The following is a 26,982-nucleotide window of genomic DNA, read 5'->3' on the forward strand; positions in this document are numbered from 1 at the left end:
AGTCGTGTCCGACTCTTTGAGACCCCATGGACTGCAGCCCACCAGGCTCCTCCATCCATGGGGTTTTCCAGGCAAGTGTACTGGAGTTGGGTGCCATTGCCTTCTCCAGGTCAATCTCAGCTACGACAGGCCTATTCTCGGGGGAGGCAGGAGAATCCATCTATGAGGACACAGACCCTTTCAGCCTGTCCTGGAGGGGTGGATCTCCTGGCCCTGCTGGGAGGGCCAGTGGTGGGCAGGAGAGGCCTGAGCTCCAAGGCTGCAGGCTCATGATCTCTGTCCTTAGCGGAGGCTGGGGTGAACCATCTGGCTTGTGGCTCTGCTGATCTGTTTCTGAAGGTAGGGATTCTGATGACGAATCACAGACATTGTGTGAGGCTCTATATCTGGAAGAACCTCATGAGTCCATGATTACACACTGGACTTCCTTGGGGAGATTTAAGTACTGCTGAGGCACCCTCCCCAATTCCCTTATAGATTCTGATTTGATGGATCCACAGTGTGGCCTGAACACTAGGAATTTTAAAAACTCCCCAGGTGATTTTAACATGTAGCCAGGTTCAAGAACCACTGTGTTCACCTCTGTTTCACAGCTCATCAATGGTAGCTATTAACAGGTCTACCTTTATTAATTAATATCATCCAAAGTGCCACACCTTAAAGGGTTAATCAACCACATCCAAAGATGAAAATCTTGACTATAAGTTTTTTTTAAAAAAATACACAATTCTGGAAATATTTCTATCCCTCTCAATGCCTTCGTACATCAAAAAAAAAAAAAAAAAAAGGCATGACTGATGTTTCAAATGATTGCCTACCAGTTGACACATCGCTTGGAAGTCCCTGGCTTTCTCTCCACTCACTTCTCTCAGATCTCAAGGTATTAACACTGTCACCCCTTTTGTTCCCAATGATAAGGGATCCAGAGCTTTGGAAACAGCAGCAATACAGAGCTATAGAGCTGAGGGGTGCCCAAGACCCAACCATATGAAAGCCCCTGCCCCTAAATCAAGCAATTTGTCATTGGCAGAAGCCAGATGCAAAACAAGTCTTCCCTGCTCCTCCTCCACTCTTTTTTTTTTTAAACCTCTTATCATCCTTATCTGATTAATCCACAAGGCAACCTGTTCCCTAGGAAGGGGAAGGGATATAAGGGAGATGCATGCCTTTGAGCTCTTTACATCTCCAAGGCCAGACAGGGGAAGCCAGAAGCTGTGGGGTCAACCCTTGAACAACCACATAACCTTCCAGCAAGTCATTCCCAAGTCTTGTTTGCTTCTCTTTAAGCTAGGTGGGAGAGGAGACACTGAAATCTCAGGGGCTACCTCAATGGAAGGTTTAGAAACTCTTATGTACCTGGAGCTGAACAACCCAGACCCAGAAAAGTCAAACGACACGGCCAAGGATGGGTAGCAAAACTGAGTGAGAGGTTTCTGCCAACAGAGGCCCGTGTTCTCTGAGTTTGTTGCTGTGCTTGTGGGTCTTTTCTCTGCAGGCCGGGTCGACATTACCAGACTCTTCTGTCTGGGTCAGGGCCTGACTGACCTCCTGACTCGGGGGCATCCTGGGTCACGTGTGTTGATAAGGCTGAGCATCTCCTCTTCCCCTCAAGACCGGGAAAGCCAACCCTCTGCAGGTTACAGTCAGAAATAACTTCCAGAAAGAGACTGCAGAGCGGGGCTCTGCAGCCTTGGCCTCCCACAGTGGGCTCTTCCACAGGCACACAGGTTTGCATTAATTGTTTACCACAGACCTGGACAGATCATTTTATTAATATTAATAAGTAACCAGGAACAAAAGGCCCCTTTATTTTTAGCTGTCTCTAATTGCGTAGTAATTACTCATCTACAAAACAAATGAGCCCCTGCTCGCTGTTGCCATGGTACTGAGGGGCCAGCCTCCCTGCAGGATGATTGGCCGCAGAGCCCGCTGATCCCGCCTCCGGCCCCGCCCCTCTCGGCCATTGGCTTAAGGCAAACCCCAGCAACTGGACAGCCAATCCCCTCCCAGCCTTAGGGCTGGGCTGGTCTACCGAGCGACCTTCCAGATGCAGTCTTCCCAGCTCGCAGGAAGGGATGTTGATAGATCCCTACGGAGAAGAAGTCTGTCTTGCCCAAAGACGCCCAGCCCTGCTCCAGTGCCTAGTTTCCTTTGGGCAGTGGCTAACTTCCTTCAGTTCTGTTTTAGCTAAAGTCTCCTTTCAAATAATTATCTTCAGGCAAGCTCATTCTTACAGGACCACGCCTCCTCTGGGCCTCCTTTGTGTACCTTTGGTCTGAAAAGATTCAGAGACCAGAAGCCAGATCGGAAATGTCAGCTAAAGCCAGACAGAACCATGATGTTAAGTTTGCAAAGGCAGAGGCAGGTGTAAAGAGTACATATAATGCCTCCTGAAAATGACTTCGGGTTCCCTCCTCCTCTAGGGATATGGAGAATTGATTTGATGGCAACAGTGGGGATTTGTTTTTGTATGTTTCAAAGGCACAGTGCTTTGTAGGTGTGGCAGGACTGGTACCACGGGTGCTGACACTGGTCCAGAGTACAGGTCTGATGAGACAGACCTAGGCTCAAATCCTGTCTCTGCCACCTCACTGGTGCTAACAGATTTTAAACCTTAAAAATGGAAATGGGAATGACAATACCCATTTCACAGGCCTATGAGAATTAAATGGGATAAGGGAGGTGGACTTAGCACAGTGCATGACTAATTCATAATAAATGTGAGCTATTATTAACATATTACCTATATTTTATTAAAATTGGCTGGGAAGTGTCTCTAGCATTCTACCAACCACCTGCAAGATATCCTTCCCTTAAGAGACCTCTCAGGTGGGTTTGAATTTTGAGATGACTCTCCTGTCCATGCCATAGAGCGAGCGGACTGTGTTGATCATCCTAATAGATCTAGAATGGCTGTCTCATCAAACAGCCAATCACAGCTGTTAAAAAGCATAATTTGCCCACATCCAGTGGTGCAGGATCCCAGGACGGGAAGGGGAGACCTTTTTATTTATTAATGAGCATCCAGGAACAAAGGGCCCCTTTGTTTTCTGCTTTCTCTAATTGCATGGTAATTACTCATCTACACTAAGAATGAGGCTGACTGCTTCCTTGGAGGGTTGATTTCATAGGAGAAGGCAGGCACCAGTCTGAGACAACATGAAAAACACCTTCTGAAGACTCAAAATTCTGCCTTTGATTGAGGAGGGCACGCCAGGGAAGGTTAATTTGTGTGGCTTTCTGGTGTTCTGAAGCAGATTTGAACAGAGGAAGCAAAGATGAGGACAGAGGGAAACGGGCTGGCAGAAAGCACAGGGGCAGAGGCTGCCACAAGGACACAGAAATAGGACCAGTAGTCCCATGCAGGGGATGAACAGGAACTTATTGGCAGAAGCCAAGGAGAATCCCTGCAGGGTCTGCCTTGCTCTCCTCCCCTTCCTCCAGGTCACAAAGCACAGCCCCAGGGACCAGGTGTCAGGCTAGGCTCCGTGGGGCCACTGCCAGGTTGATCTCTCTTTGTTGGTTCTGTCCTTAGTGAGCTCCACTGCCATAAAGAATATGAACTCCTCTCTCCCACCAATATGACTATAGCAATCTGGCTTTCAAGGTCTCCCTCTCCAGACTCTAACCTGAATCTACCTATACTCCAACTTCCCATTAGGCAGCCTCCCACCGTCGCCCAATCAGCATGATGTTGAGCTTGGAATTAATCAGCTAATGGTAAGAGTGAAAGGCCCACAGCATCTCTTATTGGGCCCTATTTATGAACATTTATGGAGTGTTTACAATTTTACGGTTTGTCACTTCCCCTTTTGCTTTCTGTCTCGTCTCTCTAATCCACCCTGCTCTCAGGCTTGTCTAACATAGAAATCTGACGTCATTTCTTGGTTTCAGGCCTTGCTGAGGCTCCCAGCTACCCAGGTGAATCTGGGTTCAGCACTTTCCAGCCAGAGCTAAGGGTTTGCAGGACTTCAGAAACACTCTACGGTTCTGGTGGCTATGCTGTTCTGGTGGCTATGCTGTTCTGGTGGCTATGCATAAGCTGCTTTCCGCAGGCTCCCTCAGTTCAGTCGCTCAGTTGTGTCTGACTATTTGTGACCCCATGAATCACAGCACGCCAGCCCTCCCTGTCCATCACCAACTCTCAGAGTTTACCCAAACCCATTTCCATCGAGTTAGTGATGCCATCCAACCATCTCATCCTCTGTCGTCCCCTTCTCCTCCCGCCACCAATCCGTCCCAACATTAGGGTCTTTTCCAATGAGTCAACTCTTTGCGTGAGGTGGCCAAAGTATTGGAGTTTCAGCTTCAACATCAGTCCTTCCAATGAACACCCAGGACTGATCTCCTTTAGGATGGACTGGTTGGATCTCCTTGCAGTCCAAGGGACTCTCAAGAGTCTTCTCCAACACCACAGTTCAAAAGCATCAATTCTGCGGCGCTCAGCTTTCTTCACCGTTCAACTCTCACATCCATACATGACCACTGGAAAAACCATAGTCTTGACTAGACAGACCTTTGTTGGCAAAGTAATGTCTCTGCTTTTAAATAAGCTATCTAGGTTGGTCATAACCTTCCTTCCAAGGAGTAAGCGTCTTTTAATTTCATGGCTGCAATCACTATCAGCAGTGATTTTAGAGCCCAAAAAAATAAAGTCTGACACTGTTTCCACTGTTTCCCCATCTATTTCCCATGAAGTGATGGGACCAGATGCCATGATCTTAGTTTTCTGAACGTTGAGCTTTAAGCCAACTTTTTCACTCTCTTCTTCCACTTTCATCAAGAGGCTCTTTAGTTCTTCTTCACTTTCTGCCATAAGGGTGGTGTCATCTGCATATCTGAGGTTATTGATATTTCTCCCGGCAATCTTGATTCCAGCTTGTGCTTCTTCCAGCCCAGCGTTTTTCATGATGTACTCTGCATATAAGTTAAATAAGCAGGGTGACAATATACAGCCTTGACGTACTCCTTTTCCTATTTGGAACCAGTCTGTTGTTCCATGTCCAGTTCTAACTGTTGCTTCCTGACCTGCATACAGGTTTCTCAAGAGACAGATCAGATGGTCTGGTGTTCCCATCTCTTTCAGAATTTTCCACAGTTCATTGTGATCCACACAGTCAAAGGCTTTGGAGTAGTCAAAAAAGCAGAAATAGATGTTTTTCTGGAACTCTGTTGCTTTTTTGATGATCCAGCGGATAATGGCAATTTGATCTCTGGTTCCTCTGCCTTTTCTAAAACCAGCTTGAACATCTGGAAGTTCACGGTTCACGTATTGCTGAAGCCTGGCTTGGAGAATTTTGAGCATTACTTTACTAGCGTGTGAGATGAGTACAATTCTGCGGTAGTTTGAGCATTCTTTGGCATTGCCTTTCTTTGGGATTGGAATGAAAACTGACCTTTTCCAGTCCTGTGGCCACTGCTGAGTTTTCCAGATTTGCTGGCATATCTAGTGCAGCACTTTCACAGCATCATCTTTCAGGATTTGAAATAGCTCAACTGGAATTCCATCACCTCCCACTTGCTTTGTTCGTAGTGATGCTTTCTAAGGCCCACTTGACTTCACATTCCAGGATGTCTGGCTCTAGGTGAGTGATCACACCATCGTGATTATCTGGGTCGTGAAGATCTTTTTTGTACAGTTCTTCTGTGTATTCTTGCCACCTCTTCTTAATATCTTCTGCTTCTGTTAGGTCCATACCATTTCTGTCCTTTATCAAGCCTATCTTTGCATGAAATATTCCTTTGGTATCTCTAATTTTCTTGAAGAGATCTCTAGTCTTTCCCAATCTGTTGTTTTCCTCTATTTCTTTGCATTGATCGCCGAGGAAGGCTTTCTTATCTCTCCTTGCTATTCTTTGGAACTCTGCATTCAGATGAGAATATCTTTCCTTTTCTCCTTTGCTTTTTGCTTCTCTTCTTTTCCCAGCTATTTGTAAGCCCTCCTCAGAAGCCATTTTGCTTTTTTGCATTTCTTTTACATGGGGATGATCTTGATCCATGTCTCCTGTACAATGTCATGAACCTCTGTCCATAGTTCATCAGGCACTCTGTCTATCAGATCTAGTCCCTTAAATCTATTTGTCACTTCCACTGTATAATCATAAGGGATTTGATTTAGGTCATACCTGAATGGTCTAGTGGTTTTCCCTACTTTCTTCAATTTAAGTCTGAATTTGGCAATAAGGAGTTCATGATCTGAGCCACAGTCTGCTCCCAGTCTTGTTTTTGCTGACTGTATAGAGCTTCTCCATCTTTGGCTGCAAAGAATATAATCAATCTGATTTTGGTGTTGACCATCTGGTGATGTCCATGTGTAGAGTCTTCTCTTGTGTTGTTGGAATAGGGTGTTTGCTATGATCAGTGCGGTCTCTTGGCAAAACTCTATTAGCCTTTGCCCTGCTTCATTCTGTACTCCAAGGCCAAACTTGCCTGTTATGCCAGGTGTTTCTTTACTTCCTACTTTTGCATTCCAGTCCCCTATAATGAAAAGGACATCTTTTTTGGGTGTTAGTTCTAAAAGGTCTTGTAGGTCTTCATAGAACCGTTCAAGTTCAGCTTCTTCAGCATTACTGGTCAGGGCATAGACTTGGATTACCGTGATATTGAATGGTTTGCCTTGGAAACGAACAGAGATCATTCTGTCGTTTTTGAGATTGCATCCAAGTACTGCATTTTGGACTCTTTTGTTGACCGTGATGGCTACTCCATTTCTTCTGAGGGATTCCTGCCCACAGTAGTAGACACAATGGTCGTCTGAGTTAAATTCACCTATTCCAGTCCATCTTAGTTCACTGATTCCTAGAATGTCGACGTTCACTCTTGCCATCTCCTGTTTGACCACTTCCAATTTGCCTTGATTCATGGACCTAACATTCCAGGTTCCTATGCAATATTGCTCTTTACAGCATCGGACTTTGCTTCTATCACCAGTCACATCCACAGCTGTGTATACTTTTTGCTTTGGCTCCATCCCATCATTCTTTCTGGAGTTATTTCTCTACTGATCTCCAGTAGCATACTGGGCACCTACCGACCTGGGGAGTTCATCTTTCACTGTCCTATCTTTTTGCCTTTTCATACTGTTCATGGGGTTCTCAAGGCAAGAATACTGAAGTGGTTTGCCATGCCCTTCTCCAGGGGACCACATTCTGTCAGACCTCTCCACCATGACCCATCCGTCTTGGGTAGCCCCACACAGCATGGCTTAGTTTCATTGAGATAGACAAGGCTGTGGTCCATGTGATCAGGTTAGCTAGTTTTCTGTAGTTATAGTTTCAGTGTGTCTGCCCTCTGATGCCTTCTTGCAACACCTACCGTCTTACTTGGGTTTCTCTTACCTTCGATGTGTGGTAGCTCTTCACGGCTGCTCCAACAAAGTGCAGCCGTTGCTCCTTACCTTGGACAAGGGGTATCTACTCACGACGGCCCCTCCTGACCTTGAAGGTGGAGTAACTCCTCTCGGCCCTCCTGTGCCCAAGCAGCTGCCGCTCCTTGGACCAGGGTAACTCCTCTTGGCCGCCGCCCCTGGCCTCCGGCCTGGGCTAGCTCCTCTCGCCACTGCCCCCAGCCACCGGCCCGGGCTAGCTCCTCTTGGCCGCTGCCCCTGGCCTCTGGCCTGGGCTAGCTCCTCTCAGCTGCCGCTCCCTTGGGGAGCTCCTATTTGTTCTTTAGAAGTAGGGACACTCACTGCCCTGTAAAACCTTCCTTGCCTTCCCCCCAAAGCTGATCACTTCCTCCTCTGTGTGCCTTCTTTTCTGGGCTTAAGTGTCACATTATAAGCACACGTTAGTCTCTGGGCTAGGCTGGAAGAGCCTCTGGGGCAGAGGTTGTGCTCTCTATTCATCTAGGAGCTTCCAGGGCTGTGAAGGGCATCCACTGCTTGTCTCTCCAGCATCATTCTCGTGTGCCCCCTTTGTCAGCACCCGGATTTCCCTGTGGAAATCCATCCTTCTCGTGCTATGTCAGAGCTTTTCAGAGGGTTGGATCCCACCCTCAGTGACTGGTTAATGTAACCCAGGTCTTAGCCAAAGAGCACAAAGTTCTACTTTTGCTAGAAATCTGGACCACTTGACCCCCTCTGCTTCTAGACCGGGAGAGTACTATGAAGCAGGAAACTGGCTGCCATGTTGCTATCATAGGAAACCAACAAAAAGACAGTCTTGAAAGGAGAGGGAGGGCAAAACTAAGACAACTGCAGAGAATGAGCCTTGAACAGTCACACATGAAGCTCACTCTTCCATGGAGCTTCCAGGATGTCAGCCAATAAATCCTCTATAATATTTAACTGCTCTGAGCCGGGTTTTCTGAGATAGCTCAAAGCACCTTGAATCAAGGCCCAGGATGATGCCTGTCACATGTAATAATAGTTACTGCTGTTAAACACTTAATAAATATCTGCCGATTTAAATCCACAGCAGATGTGCCTGGGGTCTGGTTCTGAAATCTACATCTGAAAGTTTGGACCATGAGGTCTTGACACAGAGCTGGCAGGCGAGGCTGTGGGGCTTTCCCAGGACATTCCTGCATTCCTGTTCAGGCGGCAGATGAGTCCTTCATGAACAAACATGGTTCCTCCACAGGGCTGCTTCAGTTCAGTTCAGTCGCTCAGTCGTGTCCGACTCTCTGTGACCCCATGAATTGCAGCACGCCAGGCCTCCCTGTCCATCACCAACTCTCAGAGTTTACCCAAACCCATTTCCATCGAGTCGGTGATGCCATCCAACCATCTCATCCTCTGTCGTCCCCTTCTCCTCCCGCCCCCAATCCTACCCAGCATTAGGGTCTTTTCCAATGAGTCAGCCCTTCGCATGCGGTGGCCAAAGTATTGGAGCTTCAGCTTCAACATCAAACCTTCCAGTGAACACCCAGGATTGATCTCTTTTAGGATGGATTGATTGGATCTCCTTGCAGTCCAAGGGACTCTCAAGAGTCTTCTCCAACACCACAGTTCAAAAGCATCAATTCTGCGGCGCTCAGCTTTCTTCACCGTCCAACTCTCACATCCATACATGACCACTGGAAAAACCATAGCCTTGACTAGACGGACTTTTGTTGGCAAAGTAATGTCTCTGCTTTTAAACATGCTATCTAGGTTGGCCATAACCTTCCTTCCAAGGAGTAAGCGTCTTTTAATTTCATGGCTGCAGTCACCATCAGCAGTGATTCTGGAGCCCAAAAAAGTAAAGTCTGACACTGTTTCCACTGTTTCCCCATCTATCTCCCATGGAGTGATGGGACCAGATGCCATGATCTTAGTTTTCTGAACGTTGAGCTTTAAGCCAACTTTTTCACTCTCCTCCTTCACCTTCGTCAAGAGGCTCTTTAGTTCTTCTTCACTTTCTGCCATAAGGGTGGTGTCATCCACATATCTGAGGTTCTTGATATTTCTCCCGGCAATCTTGATTCCAGCTTGTGTTTCTTCCAGCCCAGCGTTTCTCATGATGTACTCTGCATATAAGTTAAATAAGCAGGGTGACAATATACAGCCTTGACGTACTCCTTTTCCTATTTGGAACCAGTCTGTTGTTCCATGTCCAGTTCGAACTGTTGCTTCCTGACCTGCATACAGGTTTCTCAAGAGACAGGTCAGATGGTCTGGTATTCCCATCTCTTTCAGAATTTTCCACAGTTTATTGTGATCCACACAGTCAAAGGCTTTGGCATAGTCAATAAAGCAGAAATAGATGTTTTTCTGGAACTCTCTTGCTTTTTCGATGATCCAGCGGATATTGGCAATTTGATCTCTGGTTCCTCTGCCTTTTCTAAAACCAGCTTGAACATCTGGAAGTTCACGGTTCACGTATTGCTGAAGCCTGGCTTGGAGAATTTTGAGCATTACTTTGCTAGCATGTGAGATGAGTGCAATTGTGTGGTAGTTTGAGCATTCTTTGGCATTGCCTTTCTTTGGGATTGGAACGAAAACTGACCTTTTCCAGTCCTGTGGCCACTGCTGAGTTGTCCAAATTTGCTGGCATATCGAGTGCAGTATTTTCACAGCATCACCTTTGAGGATTTGAAATAGCTCAACTGGAATTCCATCACCTCCACTAGCTTTGTTCGTAGTGATGCTTTCTAAGGCCCACTTGACTTCACATTCCAGGATGTCTGGCTCTAGGTGAGTGATCACACCATCGTGATTATCTGGGTCGTGAAGATCGTTTTTGTACAGTTCTTCTGTGTATTCTTGCCACCTCTTCTTAATATCTTCTGCTTCTGTTAGGTCCATACCATTTCTGTCCTTTATCGAGCCTATCTTTGCATGAAATGTTCCTTTGGTATCTCTAATTTTCTTGAAGAGGTCTCTAGTCTTTCCCAATCTGTTGTTTTCCTCTATTTGTTTGCACTGATCGCTGAGGAAGGCTTTCTTATCTCTCCTTGCTATTCTTTGGAACTCTGCATTCAGATGAGAATATCTTTCCTTTTCTCCTTTGCTTTTCGCTTCTCTTCTCTTCCCAGCTATCTGTAAGGCCTCCTCAGACAGCCATTTTTCTTTTTTGCATTTCTTTTCCATGGGGATTTTCTTGATCCCTGTCTCCTGTACAATGTCACGAACCTCTGTCCATAGTTCATCAGGCACTCTGTCTATCAGGTCTAGTCCCTTAAATCTATTTGTCACTTCCACTGTATACTCATAAGGGATTTGATCTAGGTCATACCTGAATGGTCTAGTGGTTTTTCCTACTTTCTTCAATTTAAGTCTGAATTTGGCAATAAGCAGTTCATGATCTGAGCCACAGTCTGCTCCTGGTCTTGTTTTTGCTGACTGTATAGAGCTTCTCCATCTTTGGCTGCAAAGAATATAATCAATCTGATTTCGGTGTTGACCATCTGGTGATGTCCACGTGTAGAGTCTTCTCTTGTGTTGTTGGAATAGGGTGTTTGCTATTACCAGTGCGTTCTCGTGGCAAAACTCTATTAGCCTTTGCCCTGCTTCATTCTGTACTCCAAGGCCAAACTTGCCTGTTACGCCAGGTGTTTCTTGACTTCCTACTTTTGCATTCCAGTCCCCTATAATGAAAAGGACATCTTTTTTGGGTGTTAGTTCTAGAAGGTCTTGTAGGTCTTCATAGAACCATTCAACTTCAGCTTCTTCGGCGTTACTGGTCGGGGCATAGACTGCTCCAGGGCTGCTTAAAGGAGGCCAAAGACCTGTGTTCAAGTTCAGAGTTCTCTACCCTTGACCAAAGCCTCGCTAACCAGGTATCCAGCTGTGTGACCTTGGATAAGTCACGGAACCATTCTGCAGCCCAGCTTTCTCATAAAAGCAAACATGTAAAACTAAGCCAGAATCTTCTGCTTTTCTGCCCACATGACAGGGTGGCTGTGGTATAGACGTGGCAGCCTAAGCTCTGCAGGAGCACCGGGAACCATGCCGCACCCAGGCACGTGCTCCATCGATTATTCTCACCAGCACATGGGTTCACCAACTTTCGGGGCTCCCCAGACCCTGCAGTGCTTCCATCACCCAGCCCTGAGTACCAGGAAGGGGTTTCTTTGCCACTCTCCATTGGACTCTATGTGCTGTTACAGAGTGCTCAAGGGCATCATTCTTCCCACCCCTCCTCCCGAGCCAGCATGGGAGGAGGTCAACCAGCTCAGGGGGGTGGCACGGGTGTGTCACCGGCTGAAAATAATTCCACTAATTTAAAAGACCATTAACATGCTCCCACTCCATTCACTTTAGGATTAACTTATACTTAGACCTGGGCTTCGAGGCTAGTCACTAATTGCACCAGAGCTGATTTATCAAGTGCATGGTATTTCTATTACAAAATTATTGATTAGAGCTGATGTATTTTATCCTCAGCAGAGTTGGTCCGAAAGCCCTTGGAAAATGAATGAAGCTGAGATTAGAGGCGGGCAGCTCTGCACATTATTATAAATTCACTGGGGTTACTGAAATCCAATGCTGGACTCTTTATGGGCAGAGTCCTGGCTCTCCCAGAAATGGAGATTGTTAATGACGAACTGAGAAACGAGGGCCTGGTGCCCAGAGCACAAGGCAGTGACTGGGAGGTGTATGTTCAGGGAAGGTCTTGTGAGTAAGTCTGGCTGGCTGCAGCAGCTGGTCCTAACAGGTCCCAGATTCTCTTCCCCTTTCCTAAGCGCTGGCTCTGTTCCAGGGAGAAGGTGGCCCCATGACCCTCCCCACAGATGGGCCATCTTGAGGTTATAACCCCCAGAGGATACTTGCTGCTAGCACAAGGCAGGCTGCGCGGGAAAGGAGAGATGCCTGCACTGCAAACCCCCTTCCCCACCCCCTTCCTGGACATTGGATCCTGCTGACGGAGGCCCAGGAAAGCCATCTTCAAAAATAAAGGTCCATTCTCCTTTTTAAAAAGGAGCTGACAGTGCCAGAAACAAAGCATCATGGGAAATAAGGGCTTTCCGGGGGAGGGATCTAGTCTCAGACCACTGAAGGCAAGAAGTGTCACGTGCCTTTACCTGCCCTGGTGCCTGCATAAAGCAAACCTTCAAAACAGGCTTGTTTGAAAGCAACACCAGGGAACCCTGAGGCTCATGCCACATCTGGCACACACAAAACCCGGACCCGGTCAGCAGCTGGAGGCATGAGAGAACACCCTCAGCCCCTAAGGCATAGGAGGCAGAGGAGTCCACTGGGGACATGGAGGAATATCCCAAGATAAAATCAGGGCAGGTGTGGGACCTACTCTCCTCCCCAAAGAGTTCATTTTATGGTTCAAGGTCAACTATTTTTTCTATCCCCAAACTTCCATGTTACTCTCGCTCACTTGACCTCCTAGAACACAAACTCAGGATGTCCAGCTGCAGGGCAGCAAAGCCATTTGCCCAGCAGAGCCAGACCCAGGCTTTAGGTGGGGTGGGGGGGCAGGGGGGAGACTTCTCTGCTCTCTCTTCCTTCTGTTCCCCCCCACTTCTCCTGCTCCCCATTCTGGGTCAGTCTGCACCGTCAGCAGAAGCCTGACAGCTCCAGCCATTTCCCTCTGCCCTGGCCCACCTCTACCCCCAGAAAGCCTGGGCCAGAAGCCTGGTGTCTCCCAGATCTCCTTTCCCAAGTCTCAGGCCCCTCGGGGCCCTCAATCTGGGCTACCTGCCTGCTCACATTCAATGCTAGTCCATACCCCCTGGGCCACAATCCACAGGCTACCATTTTGTATTGTCACTTCACACTCTTTGGGAGACTTCTTGGGCTCTGTGACTTCAGGGCTCTGTTTCCCCTGATAATAGGTGACTTGCACCCCAAAGGCTCAGGTCCCACCTCTGTGTCCTGCAGTGTTGTGTCAGAGCCACCAATCAGCCTGGCTTTAGGAGCAGGTCCTGGGTGGCAGCTACTGTTTCCATCAACTTACAAAGGTTAGGGTCATCTCCCAAAGCTCCAAGAGACCTCTGCACTGCCTTATGACTTGTTACCACAAATGGAGGGGACACATGTGCCTGGAGCTGGCTGACTGCACACGCTCTGAGCCCAGGGTAGAGGCTGCAGGACTGGGAAGTCTTCCTGGGGAGACGGAGGCAAACCATGGCCTCCTCTTTGGATATTACTGGTTCCCTCCCTTCCCTCCTCATGGAGCTGTGCCAATAATCTCCATACCAGGAATGTCACCTCTCTCACCCCACCTGCCCTGCACCCCCTTCTCCCTTTACCTTCACCAACTAGAAGGACAAATGCCAACCTTCACCAGGACCAAACGTACCCCCACCCCCCCCATCTGCAGACTGAGGATCTCAAGGTCTGAATCCCTTTCCCTACCACATTTCATTTCCCGTCTGGCCATGCAGACAGGGCTGCCACATCAACCTGTATCCTTGAAGGTGAGCTGGAAAAGGACTCTAATAAGAGCAGAGGGCTTGGAGGAGCCTGGTTGGTAGACCTTTCGAAGTGAGGAAAGACCTGATCTGTTCAAGAACCATGAAGAAGATAAGAACAAGGAAGAACTGTAAGACTCCTTGCAACCTGGATTCTATCCTCATTCGCTACAGTTGGACACTATTGAGAGAGATCTCGGTTGGGAAGGTTACAGCTGAAGGTGGTGACCCAGTTTCAGACTTGGGGAGCGGGGAGTGTGAGGGGAGGTGGTGGTGGCGAATGGCGAGAACATGGATCCAAGCCCTTCAGCAACATTGAAAATATGGAGCCCCTTCTCTTCCTGGCCCCCACGCTATCCTGCAGACAGCCGTACTGTGCCGAGCCGTCCGAGGCCCTGTAATATCAACTCAACAATGCATGTTCTACAACTACGGCTACGGCTACCAGGACATCTACTACAGTGCATGCATTTAGTTCAGTCCCACAGAAACATACAGTCTAAGAACAGGCAGGGGATGTGAAATGTTTTACTGGACAACAGGTGTTTTGGAGTCGTAACTAATAAAAAAAAAAAAATCGAAAACGAAAGTGTACAAAAAAAGACATTTCTTGAGAGTTGGATATGAGTTTGTTTCTTGAACTGTTTCATCTGAACAAGCAAAAACATGCAAACCAGCTGGTACTAACAGGAAGCTGGACACTGAGAGAGGATTAATAGGTGTGGACAAACCTTCCCGCTGAGCGTGCTCAGAAGAGTGTTTGAGAGGAGGTGTGCAGATCCTAGTGTAAGAGAGGCGGGAAAGTATGCCTCAGAGACACTCTCACCGCAGCCCCAACCAAGCAAGAGAAAAGACAACAGAAACGTGACTCTCACACTCACCACCACCATCGGGAGCTCATGTCACTAGATGGGAACAAAGCTGGCAAGTGTAAAGCGCAGTAAGGGGTCCTGGCTGGAGGGTGGGGGGTGGGCTGGGGCTGGGGCTGGGGGGGCTGGAAGCTCTGAGACTGGTACACAGACCCACCTGAGATGCCACCCAGAAATCAAATAGCCTAGAAATCTGAACCACTTCCCTCACCTGTCAGTGGACTCCTTTGCCAAATTGGCTTTAGGGGTTTTATTTGGTGGGGGGGGCGTGATGGGACTGCTGGAACTGAATGGATACGATCAAAATAAACAAAGTCTCGACTGAGCACAAGAAAAGATGACGTGTCAAACTTCCGGGTGAAGGTAACAGAAAAGTGACACTGATAGTGAAGTCATCTAGGAGTCGCCGGGCCCACCCACCTCAGGGCCAGGGCGGGCTGGCACGGGCGCAGGGCTCCCGACCCCCGACCCTGGGACCTCCTACCCTGACAGATGCGGTCGCCAAGCTGAGCGAATCCAAAGCTGCGCCCCACCCACAGCCCTCGGCAGGCTTCCGGTCGGGAAGTTCCCTGCATGTCAGCACAAGCAAGGGGGAAACCACACAAAATGGTGGAGCTAGACAAAAGCGATAGTGAAAAGAGGGCCTTCCACAGTCGGCCTGCCCCTCACAGCCAAGCCTGGGCATCCCTGGGGCGTGGAGGTGCCGCGCGCCCCGCTGCTGGGAGCTCCCAGCCGGGTGTGGCGTGGGACCCGGCTCGGGGCAGCACTGCGCAGACTCCCTGAGCCCGCCCTTCCCTGCCAGCGGAGGCAGCGAACTTGTGATGCCCTCCAACAGGCGCTTGCTCGGGGTGGGGGTGCGGGCCGAAGGAACATCCTTCTCGCCTGGGGAGGAGCTGGGGTGAGTGCGGCAGGGCTGCGGGAGCACGTGAAGGGAGAAGCGGGCGGTCAGCTCTCCGTGAGTCCCCGCTGGCCCGGGGCGATGCACACAGTCTGTGCAGCCCTCACATCTATGTCAAAATGCCAGGGGCCACGATGAGAGGTCAACAATGGGCCATCCTGCCATACCGGGCGTCCAGACCATTTTCCAGAGGGAAAGGGCGGGGTGCGGGGGGGAGAGGAGAGTCTTTACAGATCAAACTGCACTAATGGAGAGACAGGCAGCCGTCTTCCTTCCCCAGCTTTGTAACCCTGCTCCAGGTCCAAAGGGGTTTAGTGGGAGGGGGGCCGGGCTACCCTGTCCACATGTGGGCATGTGTCTTCCAGCCCAGTAAGAGTTCTGACTTTGGTGGACACAGCCTGGTCATCTCCCTCGGGCACATCCGGGGAGCATCGACGGGTGTCCTGTAGCTTCCTGGCCGAGCCTGTGGCCAGGGTCGGGCACCTCTGAGTTGAGGGTTTGCTCCTTGCACTAACCCAGGCTGGTGTGGGTGGGGCATCTGGGAGCACACTCCTGACCAGAATTCACTAACAGTGTGGTGAGGGTTTGCTCCTTGCACTAACTAACCCAGGCTGGTGTGGGCGGGGCGTCTGGGAGCAAACTCCTTAACAGAATTCACTAACAGTGCGGTGATGAGCATGGCTGACCTAGAATGGCCTGTGGGAGACTTGGCTCCCTATGGAAATGGCTACAAATAAAACAGCACTGATCCTGAAATAAAAAATTTAAAAAAAAGGTGTGGTTGGAGATGGCGCTGACCTTCGGGGTTAGGAGTTAGTGGGGATGGGGTGGGATTCCCGCCTGGCTCTGGGGGTCTGTGAGAGGGCAGGGGTGGCAGAGGGGGGCAGAGGCCATGGGGAGACCACTTTCAGACTCACAGAGAACCCCATGCTGCCCTTTAAACTTGCCATGAAGTCAAGGAGAATGGGGGCAGGGAGAGAGGCAGGGTTAATTTTGGGTTAAAGTTTAGTTTCATAATCCAAGTTACAGTAAGAAAGAAACTGAGCGGAGGAAACGACAACCAACAACACTCAAAAGTCTCCCGTTTCCTTGTCGTCCCTCCTCCCTGGCACAGGTAGGACAGAGGCTCGTTTATAGTGGTACCAAAAAGTGCTCACGTTAAAAAGCCAAACGGAACAGGGAGACAGGAGGCAGCTGGGCAACCCACTCCCAGGGCAGGGGGACCAAGGGACCCTAGCCGACGGGCCAGGGGGGCTCTGGAGGCTGGCTGGGCAGCGGGAAGCCAAGGAAAGGCGCCCAGCACTCTAGCCCAACTCTCTGGCTAACTGGCCTCAGCAGCCCCGAGAATTCCCCGGCCCTTCCAAAGAAGCCCCCAGTGGGCGGCTCAGGGGAGGGGGTCCTTTGTAGCTCGAGGCAGTGCCAGTTTGCATGGAACGGATTTTTACTGACATTTCCACAGGGCCTCACTGTGCCAGTCTCTTAGCAGCGAGGGTTTGGGTCTTTGTGGCCTTTGGCCTCCAGGCTTTCAATGCCCTGTTTCATGGGACCCTCACCAGCATCTCCCCCCACCCCACCCTCCTCCAGCCCTGTCACATCAAACTGAATTTCCTTGGGTTCTCCAGCTCCCTGGCCACAGGGTGTGAGAAGAGAGCTATGAACCATGGCTCCTGGGTTTAGGAGGTGCGGGGTCCTCTGGGGGTCTGGGTGGGGCTGGGGGAGGCCTGGAGACCTCGTGGGGCCCAGCGCACAGCGGAAGCCCTGCCTGCTCAGGAAGGCAGAGTGTCTGGGGGCGAGGGGCGAAGGCTCGGCTCTGGCCTGAGCCCACAGGGCCGCCGGGGAGAGGTTCCTGCCTCACCCCGGGGTTTGCAGACCCCGTCAGAGGTGGGATTTGGAGACCCAATGACTTGGGCAGCCTCGTGGGAGGAGACGCCCCAGTTCCCTTGGCAGCCAGAGTTCCAGGAGTTCTTGGGCCTGTGCTAAGAAGCGAGCCTGGGATGGTACAGGAGCTTCAGGAAGAGCGACTTCACTCCCCGGGGCCAGGGTTTGCCCCACGTTTGACCCTCAGGGACTTGGGGGGCGGGGGGTTCTGGCTGGGTCAGCAAGCCCACCTGTGGACTGCAGCAGGGGTCGAGGGGGCAGGGTGCTCCGAGGGCAGGAACACGCGGATGGGCTCAGAGCCTCCCTTCACAACCTAGAGCTTCTCTGGCTGGGTCAGAGATGAGAGGTGGGGGGCCCTGTGAACCAGCAAAAGCCAGGGAGGGAGATGCCCACGGGCGCCCTGAGGCCGGCTGTGTGGCGAGGCGGGGGTCCAAAGTCCAAAAGAAGCGCACTCTCTTTACTGAGTGACAGGGTCCTTGCGGCCCTGCGGCTGGCAGGCCCGCCACTGCCACCCTCCCCACCATGGGGCTCCACCCCCCGGGCCGTGGTGAGAGTGGGGGACAGACGCAGCCACACAGATCCAACCGGGCCGTCATGGTCCCCGCACACGGGGCATGCCTGGGAGCCGCCAGGCCCGCACGCCTCCCTACCTGAGCCACGCGCCGCCGCCACCGCCGCCGCTGCCACCGGTCCGTACGCTGCTGCTGGGAAGCCTGGCGGAGAGAGGGGAGCCGGGCTGAAGGGGGGGCCCGCCAGGGTCCCCCGAAGACACGTCCCACGGTCAGGCCCCCCGCCCGCACAGAGAAGATGGGGTGGGGAGGGGCGTCCAAGGGTAGGCCTCCAAGAGGGACACGGATCAGCGGCTCTCAGACTTCTGGAAGGCCCAGCATCCCTAGGTGTGTCTGATTCCCACCCATCTGTCACCCCAGAAGCTGGTTCTAGAAGGTACACCAGAATCCTCGGGAGAGGGTTAGGAGGAACGTCTCTCGGGGGCAGGGCGAGCTCTCTGCTGTCCCTACACTGGTACTCTGGTGATCCTCCGGGGCTTATCCAGAGCTGAGGGTGGGAGCGGAGCACGGCAGGGCCCTGTCCCAGGCGGGGGTCACCCCTGAGCCGCAGGCGGGAGGCCCCGAGCATGGCCTCTGGACCCACAGGCACCTTGGCCAGGAGACGGCTCAAGTCTAGCTAGCCCCACTGTCTTAACTGCAGACCTCTGTGTCAGCAAGGTCACAGGCCCAGGGTGAAGCATCCGGGACACCCAGCTGGGGGAGGAAGTGTGGGTGTGGGGCGGCAGGGACCCACGTGGGGTGAGCCCTGTGGCTCCCAAGGCGCATGATGGGGTTTAGATCTGGCTCTTCGGTCTGAGCTCCACCGACTGGATCAAGTCGGCACCGAAGGCTCTCCTGGGGGTCTCAACCAAGCCCTTGTGCTTCATCTGACAACGCTCCCGGCAGCAAGGCTGTCCCAGCAATGGGACTAAACGCCAGGACAGGGTGACCTAGTGTGGCTGCAGAGGATCCTGGTGAAGGAAGAGGAGGGCAAGTCCCTCCCCGGGGCTTCTCTTGGCCACGAGCATGTGTACACACAGCCAAGCCCGGACAGATACCCCCCCACCCAGGCATCCAACGGCCTGCCTCCAGGCAGACACTTGCAGGCCTGATCCCAAGACCCATTTCCCTCCCGTGACTGGTTTTAAATGATGTGCTAGAAGCCAGCAGCAAACAGCCCAACAGAGGAGCCCAGCGTTGGCCATTGAGCCTTCCAGAGGGGGTGGGGGTGGGGGGACATGCACCGTGGAGGGCGGGGGCGCAGGGGAGGAGAGAAAGGAGAGAGCCATCCCCCAAACACAGCGAACTAGAAGCCCACTAAATGCTAAGACTATCGCCCTAGCTACACGGAACTACTGGGGAGGAGAGAAGTTCAAAGGGGAAGGAGCTATTCTAGAAACGTCAGGCTAAGCTACTGCAAATGCCAATGAAAAGAGACATACTTGCATTTAAATATGGTAATAGGGCTGTTGAAGGGGGAAAAAGAAAGATCCAGGTGAAATAAAAGTACACGGCAATGACCCCTGCCGAGACCAAGGAAGGGACTCCCCCACCAAGTCCTCTCCCCATCTCTTCCGGGCAGGATCTAGATTTCTGGAGATGTGGGTGCTGGCGGAAAGTGCTGAAGGAAAATAAGCGAGAAGTCAAGTTATTTCTCCCCGTCCGAACTCTACACCGCTCCCCTGCAGGCTCGGCGTAGGGCTCAGGGGACCCTGGGGGAGAAGGGAGTGGGTGGGCACAGAGGAAGGTCCTTAGGCTTTTGCACTCTCTCACCTCCTACTTGGAACAGGTTTCCTTGGAAGCAGGAAAAAAGCAGCAGTGGGGAGGAATGGAGAGGGGACATACCTGGGGGAGGGGAGTTGAGTCAATAAAAAGACTTCAACAAAAGGTCTATTTTCTGAAGTCGAGAGCATTTTGGACAGAAAGTCTGAGAGAAAAGAGGGAGGGGAAAAAAAACCTTATCCAAGAAAGGAAATCCATTATCCTTAATCTCAGATAAAGGCTCCTGCTGGACACTGCGCTGCAGACACTGCTGAGGGCTGGAATTTAATCTCAAGCATCAAAGCGGGCTGAGTGGAGTGACAGGTGTGAGAAGGGGGCGGGGGGCAGGGGAGGAGAGCCACCTGGTGTGCCCCGAACAGCTAGGCACCCTCAGAGCACAGGGCTACAGCTCCCGATCCCGGCCTGGCCTCCTTGGGAAGCCCCAGGGAGGAGGCTGCTGTCCCAGCACCCCGCACAGGGCTGGCTTCTGGGCCCGCTTCTCCTGCTCCCTGCTACCACTCTTGTCCTGTTTGGCTGCCCAACCTCACTGGTCACCCCAAACATGTTCTCCAGATGAGAACAGCTAAGCCCCTGATGCCATTTCCAAGGCCAATGGACTCTCCGTGGGGGTGGGGTTTGCAGGGGATGTGCGAGCACAGATGCAGGAGTGTGTGTCCCCAGGAAAGAGATATGTGTGTGTGTGTGTGTGTGTGTGTGTGTGTGTGTGTGTGTGTGTGTGTGTGTGTGTGTGTGTGTGTGTGTGTGTGTGTATGTGTCGGGGGCTCTGGGGCTGCTCCAGCTGGGGCCCTTTCGGGCCTAAGCAGCCCTGAGGCAGTGCAGCCTGCCTCTAGGATGGCAGGAGGGATCCCAAGACCAGAAGCTCCCAGGGCTGGACCTGGGGGAGCTGGAAGAACAGGAGGAGAGAACCTTGCAGATCCTCTCCATCTTGTTCTCAGCATCTCTCCCCAGTCCCCTGGGAGTCAGCAGTCACCTGTGACAGGCTCCCTCCTGGAGAAACCTCTCATTTTACTTTTGAGGGGTGGGGGTTTAGGCTGCCCTGGCAGTGGGTGTTCAGGGCAGGGAATAAGGCAGGTCTGGCAGGACTCGGGACTCCTCGTGATGGCTGAGGGCCAGGCAAGCGTGGTCAAGACCCTGGTCCAGGAGTGCCCGAGGCCGCCCCAGCACCCCACTGCCCCGATGGCCATCCCCCCTCAGCGGCCGGGAACGCGGAGAGGGGCTCCCTCCCCAACACAGCCTTCGTGGCCAACGTGGGAAGGGGGCAACCAGTCTTATCCCTGAGAGGCAGGTTAGCCCAAAAGCCAAGTGCACAGACGAGGAGCCTGTCCGGGTTCAAACCCTGGCCCAGCCAACTGCTAGCTGAGTGATTCTTGGCAGGCTGCCTCCTAACCTTTCTGTGCCTTGGTATCTCCATTTGTAAAAGAGATTGATGCTATTAACTGGAGAGTAACAGATGCAAAGTGCCTAGACGACTGCCTGCCAGGAAGTAAGCTTCAGTGAGTGTTAGCTGCCCCTCTGATGAGGCTCGCCAGGTCTCTGTCCAGCCGTCAGCCCTGCCCTCAAGACAGGCCTCTGCTCCAGGCAGGGCTATTCTACATCCATGCTGGGCCACAGGGTCAGAAGGTCGTTAGCACACAGGAGGCCTGAATTCCTGTTGATAACGCTGGGCTGGAATCTTTCATGATGTCCCAACTTCATGCTGTCATTTTAGTGGAACGAAATTTCCATACCTCAGAATGAGAACATGCGTTCCACTCAGCTCTAACAATGGGCCAAGCTGGCTGGCTCGACGCTGGTGGCCTAATACCTCCCATTTTGCACTGGTAAATTAGGCACAAAGGGGAAAAATGTTTTGCTAATGAAATCTCAGGACTTGAGATCTCCAGGTTGCCTACCTGGCAACTCAGGTGTTAGGAAGGTAGTATGTGCCTCCTGTTCTAGAATCTTGCATTTAAAAAGAAGATGCTCGGGTGTGGAAGAATGAAGCACTAACCGTGGAGTTCCAGGCAGGGGCAGGTGCCACGCCTCCTGGGAGCTGTCATTCAGACCCAAAGACCCAGTCTCGCCAGTCTGGAGTTCCTCCACCCCACCAGTGGGATAACAGAGGAATCACTGGGGTTGGCATCAAACCTGATGTTCTACTTCTCTGCGCCAGAGTAACCAGCTCCTTTCTCCTGCAAGGAGGTCACCCCGGATGGCCTCCAAAGTCCCTCCACCTCCGAGCCTCCCTGAGCCTGTCTTCCTGGTGTAAGAGGATGACAAACCCACATCCCTCCATCACTGGAAAGGGGCCTCTGGGGTTGGCCCTATCACACCTCTGGTGTCAGCAACCCATCTAAGTGAAAGCTGCTGCCATCCCATCGACATCGAATGAGATGCTTTTTCTGGACTTGCTGGAGCTGTGAGGTTTTATTGCAAAATAGAAGTCGATAGCACTTTTTTTTTGAGAATTCTATGACCCCACACCTACTTTTATTCTGTGGCGCTTACCCGTTTCTGCCTTACCTAAGCACAGTTATTTTTATGTGCACATCTGATTTCTCTTGCTGGGTGGCAAATTCTTCTGGTGGGGGGGGAGGGAACTGAGTCACGTGTCCCACTTAGGGCCCAGCCCAGAGTCTGCCCTACAGAAGACTCTAGTGGAGTACCAGCTGATGATGGTCAGATGCCCAGGGGCAGTGGAGAAGTGCCAGGGCTGGGAGGCACTGCTTTGGGTAAACTGAGCTGACAGGCAACACCGCCTGTGGGTTCAGCTGCCCTTCCACCCCCGTGACCCTGCACCCCAGGGCCACAAACTCAGATGCCCACAGGAGCTGGCTGGGAGCACGATGAGCCCAGTGGTGGACCCATCCTCACGCTGCCCACTCACTGGACCAGCTGGGGAACCTTCATAAATGCTGAGGTCTGGGTCCCACCCCAAGAGGTTCTGATTTATCTGGTTTAGGGTGCAGTCTAGACAGGGAGACCCTTGAACGCTTCCCAGGTGATAACCTGGGTGCAGCCAAGGGGGAGAACCTTTGGTTCAAAGGCTTTCAAAATTTTTAAAAGGTAAAATCTCAGCGCACATCTGTATAGTCTATCTTCCCGCTGACCTGGCAGGAGGGAAGGCCCTCCCGAGAGTATGATGGGATCTAACCCTTGTGACCATCTCCTGTGAGAGCCACAGCAGAGTCTCCGTTCAGAGCAGCAGGTCTCTATCCTGGCTGAGGGAGCCTGAGCACACAAAGAACCAGGAGGGGCTTCGTCCTGATCTTTTTAAGTCCTTTCAGGTCATTCTGATGCACTGTAGGGGCAGAGAATCCCTGATTTAGAGGGAGCCTTGCAGTGTCCTTGGCTTTAAGTCAACACTGAAGGGCCCACTGCCCTTCCATTGTGGTCATGGACCTGTTTCTTTGCATCCTCTTCCCTTCCTGGTTTGAGAAGATACTCTTTTGGCTTGGTTCCTACTTATTTCTGTGATCTTGGATGGGTGAATTCTGAGGTTCCTTATGGCTCTGACAGGCTGTGGTTGTGATGGGCATCTTTGCAAAATTCTCTCTTCTATTGTCCTTACCATCCCAAATGGTCCATTAGGAAAGACAATTTTTCCTACACTGTGCTTGCTCAGAGCACTCTCTACCCCCTTCCCCAGCACGTCCTGTGTCTCCAGGAGGCACATGAGCTGTCCAGGGTCCCTCTGAGGGTGGGCGAGGTCACCATCCACCGCGGCTCCAGGCTATTCCTCCTGCCCCCTTCTTCCTCTCACGTTTGGGCCCTACCCCCAGAGATGCCGACCATCTGTCTGGGTGCAGCCTGGACAACAGAAACTTCCAGCACTTCCCAAAATGTGGCTGGATCAGCGAACATGGTTTTAGGCACTGCTTGCTGGAGTCCCAGGGCTCTTCTGGGAGGAAGGAGGCAGAAAGCTCTACCTGGGGACCCTGGCCCCACATCCTTTTCCAGGGGCCTTTCTACCTCCTGACAGAGAGCTGGGGCCCACACAGCCCTTGCTCACCTGGAACCTGTGCAGGGACCTACGTGAGGGGCCTCTGTAGCCCCCACCCTGCTCTCAGCTCCTTATCCACCCAATAAACCTTCACCGAGTACCTACCACTGAGTACCTACCTATCACTGAGTACCTTCACTGAGTACCTACATATCATTGAGTACCTTCACTGAGTACCTTTCACTGACTACCTTCACTGAGTACCTACCTATCACTGAGTATCTTCACTGAGTACCTACCTGAGTATCTACCTATCACTGAGTACCTATACGCCAGGCACTGTTCTAAGCACTGGGGTCACAGCAGTGAACTAAACACACGTGCGCTCCACCTCACACAGCTTCTAGTCACTAGCCCCTGATGGGAAAGGGGGCTCCAGCTGTGGGACCAGGCCACCCACAAACCAACTCCCTGGGAATGGAGAGAAAATCATCCACCAGGGTCTTGGGTTAAAGGGGGAGCTGTGCCCACTCTGCTGGGGAGAAGCGGGGATCAGCCCTGGACCCAGCAGCTTGGAGCCAGGCCCTTGAGTGCTCTATGGGCTTCTCACTGCTGAGCTCAAGACCTCGGTGCGGCTACGTCAAATCCTGCTTGGAGAGGGGGGCAGCGATCAGAAGTCTCAGTGTAGCAAGACGGTGGCGTGCAGGAGGTGGCCATCCCAACTTCTCCAGGATCCAGGACACAAAACGAAAGGGAACGGAGGTATTCCTATGGTTGCGATCTTGATCCGACCCGCAAAGGTCTCACCATTTCAATCCAGTTTTAAAAAAACCCACCAAGCTAGGCCCTGGCACACGATACCAAGACACAGTTCCTTCAAAATGTTTTTCAGACCAGACCCACCAAACTGGGGAGTAAATCCTTCTCTTTCTGGGCTCCAGAGAGTTCCAGCTTTGGCCTGACCATCTGGGCCTTGTGGACAAGGCAAGGTTTCTCTGCAGGGCTGACTGGAGGGTCAGTGTCAGGATGGCTGATACAACAGCTCTGCCCGTGGTCCTGGCCTGGGGGGATATCCTGTTCATCCCTCTCTCTGGAGCAGGACCTCAAGAGCGAGAATGGCCACCGGGAGTTCACACCAAAGCCGGCTCTCGCTGCCCCGGGCCAGCAGTCTGCAGTCGCGGAAAATCCAGGGACACTCACTTGCCCACAGGACAAACATCAGCCTGAGACCAAGACCAAGACCTTCAAAGGGAAGGCGTCTCACCCTTAGTTTCTCAGGAGACATCAGCAAACTATCTTGAGTTTCTCCTTCCTTCCCCCACCCCTCCGCTCACTCCTCATAAAACTGTCATTTCTGCTTTTGAGTCACTGTCACAACCACCACCGATGTGTCAGGACAAGCCACTTGCCTGACCACTGGTCCTTCTAGAGCTCACTGTGCAGACTTCTTGCACTTCTCCTCAAAGCTCAGCGGTCCAATCGCAGGTTAAGGAGTCAACGTTTTGTGTCCTCCCCATTGGGTCTCTCGCTGAGCCATTTAAATCTAAATGCCTGAACTCCCCAGGGCCTCCTCACTTGCCTGTTTTCCCCAGCTGCACTCTTCATGGACTTTTGCAGGAACTCTGCACAATTACAAACGCTAGTCCTACAGCACCCACTTCTGTGAACCAGGACAGCAAATGCTTGAGTCTAGAGCACCCCAAGACTTTCTGCTGAAAGACCCCAGGCTCCCACGTTGGGCTCACCATCTGTGAGTAAACTAACAGCTCTGACCTCAAGCTCCCTCCCCTGTAAACGTGGACTTCTTCACTTTTTGACTCCTGAGATGGGCTGTTTCAAGTGTTGAATTGGTGGCCCACCAGATGGTCAGGGGGTTGTGGGGGAGATCCCAAGGTGGGGGGAGTGGGAGACATTCTGGAGGCTCCAGGCAGCCACTATTTACCAACCTGGACAGAAACTGGTAGGTTAGCTGATAAAGAATCCACCTGCAATTCAGGAGACCCTGATTTGATTCCTGGGTCAGGAAGATGCCCTGGAGAAGGGACAGCCTACCCACTCCACTATTCTTGGGCTCCCCTGGTGGCTCAGTTGGTAAAGAATCTGCCTGCAATGTGGGAGACCTGGGTTCGATCCCTGGGTTGGGAAGATCCCCTGGAGAAGGGAAAGGCTACCCACTCCAGTATTCTTGCTGGAGAAATCTCCATGGACAGAGGAGCCCAGCCAGCAACAGGCCATGAGGTCACAAAGAGTTGGACACAACTGATGGACTAAGCACAGCATAGCACACAGAAAAATCATTAAAAATTTGACCAGTCTGCAGATCCTGCCACCTCATGTCAGCCCTGGGTGAAAGGGCAAAGTGCAGATAGAACCTTCTCTGTGTCTTTGTCTCCTGACCTTTAAAAGTAGATGAGACAATGAGAACGTGATCATGACCCTGATGATAAGAACAACACCTGTCACTGGGGCGCTTTCCAAGGCCAAGAAGCTTTCCCGAAGCATCTCAGGGAGCTCTCCCTGCAACACCCTGCCCTCCCGGAAGATGTTACTCAGTGAAGGACTCAGGCCCGGAGAGGTTAAAGGCAACTGTGCACAACGTGGTTAAAAGCGAGGTGGCAAAAACCCCATCTCCCAGGCTCACTACTGTGCCATCCGAGACGAGTTATGTAACTCTCCCCTCAGCCTCACTCTGCTCCTCTGCAAGCGCAGTTAACCACCTCCTTAAGGGGCTGCTGAGAAATTCGGTGGAATGGTGGCACCAGTGGCCCGTTATCTGTCACTGGCTGAGCTCTCAGTAAGCGGAATAATAACTTCTATTCCTATTTTTATTATTATTGCCCAAGGTGATAACAGTAGCGTAGCCTTCCTATTCTAAAATCCTCTTAATTTACATGACATTTCACATCCGAAGGGCTTTACTAGATCATATTTATACTTTGCTTGTTAGTGATAAGGATAGTCTCATCTGAAGTACAAGCTCTAATTTGGGTGGGTAATGTGACAGCAGGAGGGTGTGCAGGGTCCCAGGGAGGGCCTGGCTGGGCTGGCTGCAGCCCGGGGATGGGGACAAGGATCCTGGAGCCCTGCAGCTTGTGCTCATCAGCTGGACTGGCGGTCCTGCTGCCTGGACTTGTCCAGTGCCCCCAAGCTCCTCTAGGAAGGGCTCAGCTAGGGTACCCTCTGGGGGTTCTTCCTGCTCGTTCCTCTGGCCCCAGCACATGCCATACCCAGCAGGGCAGTGTCTCTGGCTCATCACTATCTCCAGCATCTAGGGCGGGGCTGTGGTACAGCACGTGC

General features: G+C 51.8%; 1 protein-coding gene across 14 annotated transcripts in view; it reads right to left on the reverse strand.

The window, feature by feature from the left end:
- MSI2 (musashi RNA binding protein 2) overlaps nt 1–26,982 on the reverse strand; it is a 403,404-nt gene that overhangs the window by 14,559 nt on the left and 361,863 nt on the right. For 9 of the 14 annotated variants that reach the window (XM_081585317.1, XM_081585313.1, XM_081585312.1 and 6 more), the window contains one exon: nt 18,084–18,146. In XM_081585317.1, coding sequence (XP_081441443.1) covers nt 18,084–18,146 — 63 coding nt within the window. Of the gene's footprint in view, nt 1–14,519; nt 14,570–18,083; nt 18,147–19,423; nt 19,448–26,982 lie in introns of all 14 variants that reach the window. The other 5 variants (XM_081585315.1, XM_081585310.1, XM_081585311.1 and 2 more) reach the window with 3 other exon arrangements.

Source organism: Giraffa tippelskirchi, chromosome 3 (assembly GCF_054371585.1).
Source record: "Giraffa tippelskirchi isolate mGirTip1 chromosome 3, T2T-mGirTip1v1.2.pri, whole genome shotgun sequence".
Lineage (NCBI taxonomy): Eukaryota > Metazoa > Chordata > Mammalia > Artiodactyla > Giraffidae > Giraffa > Giraffa tippelskirchi.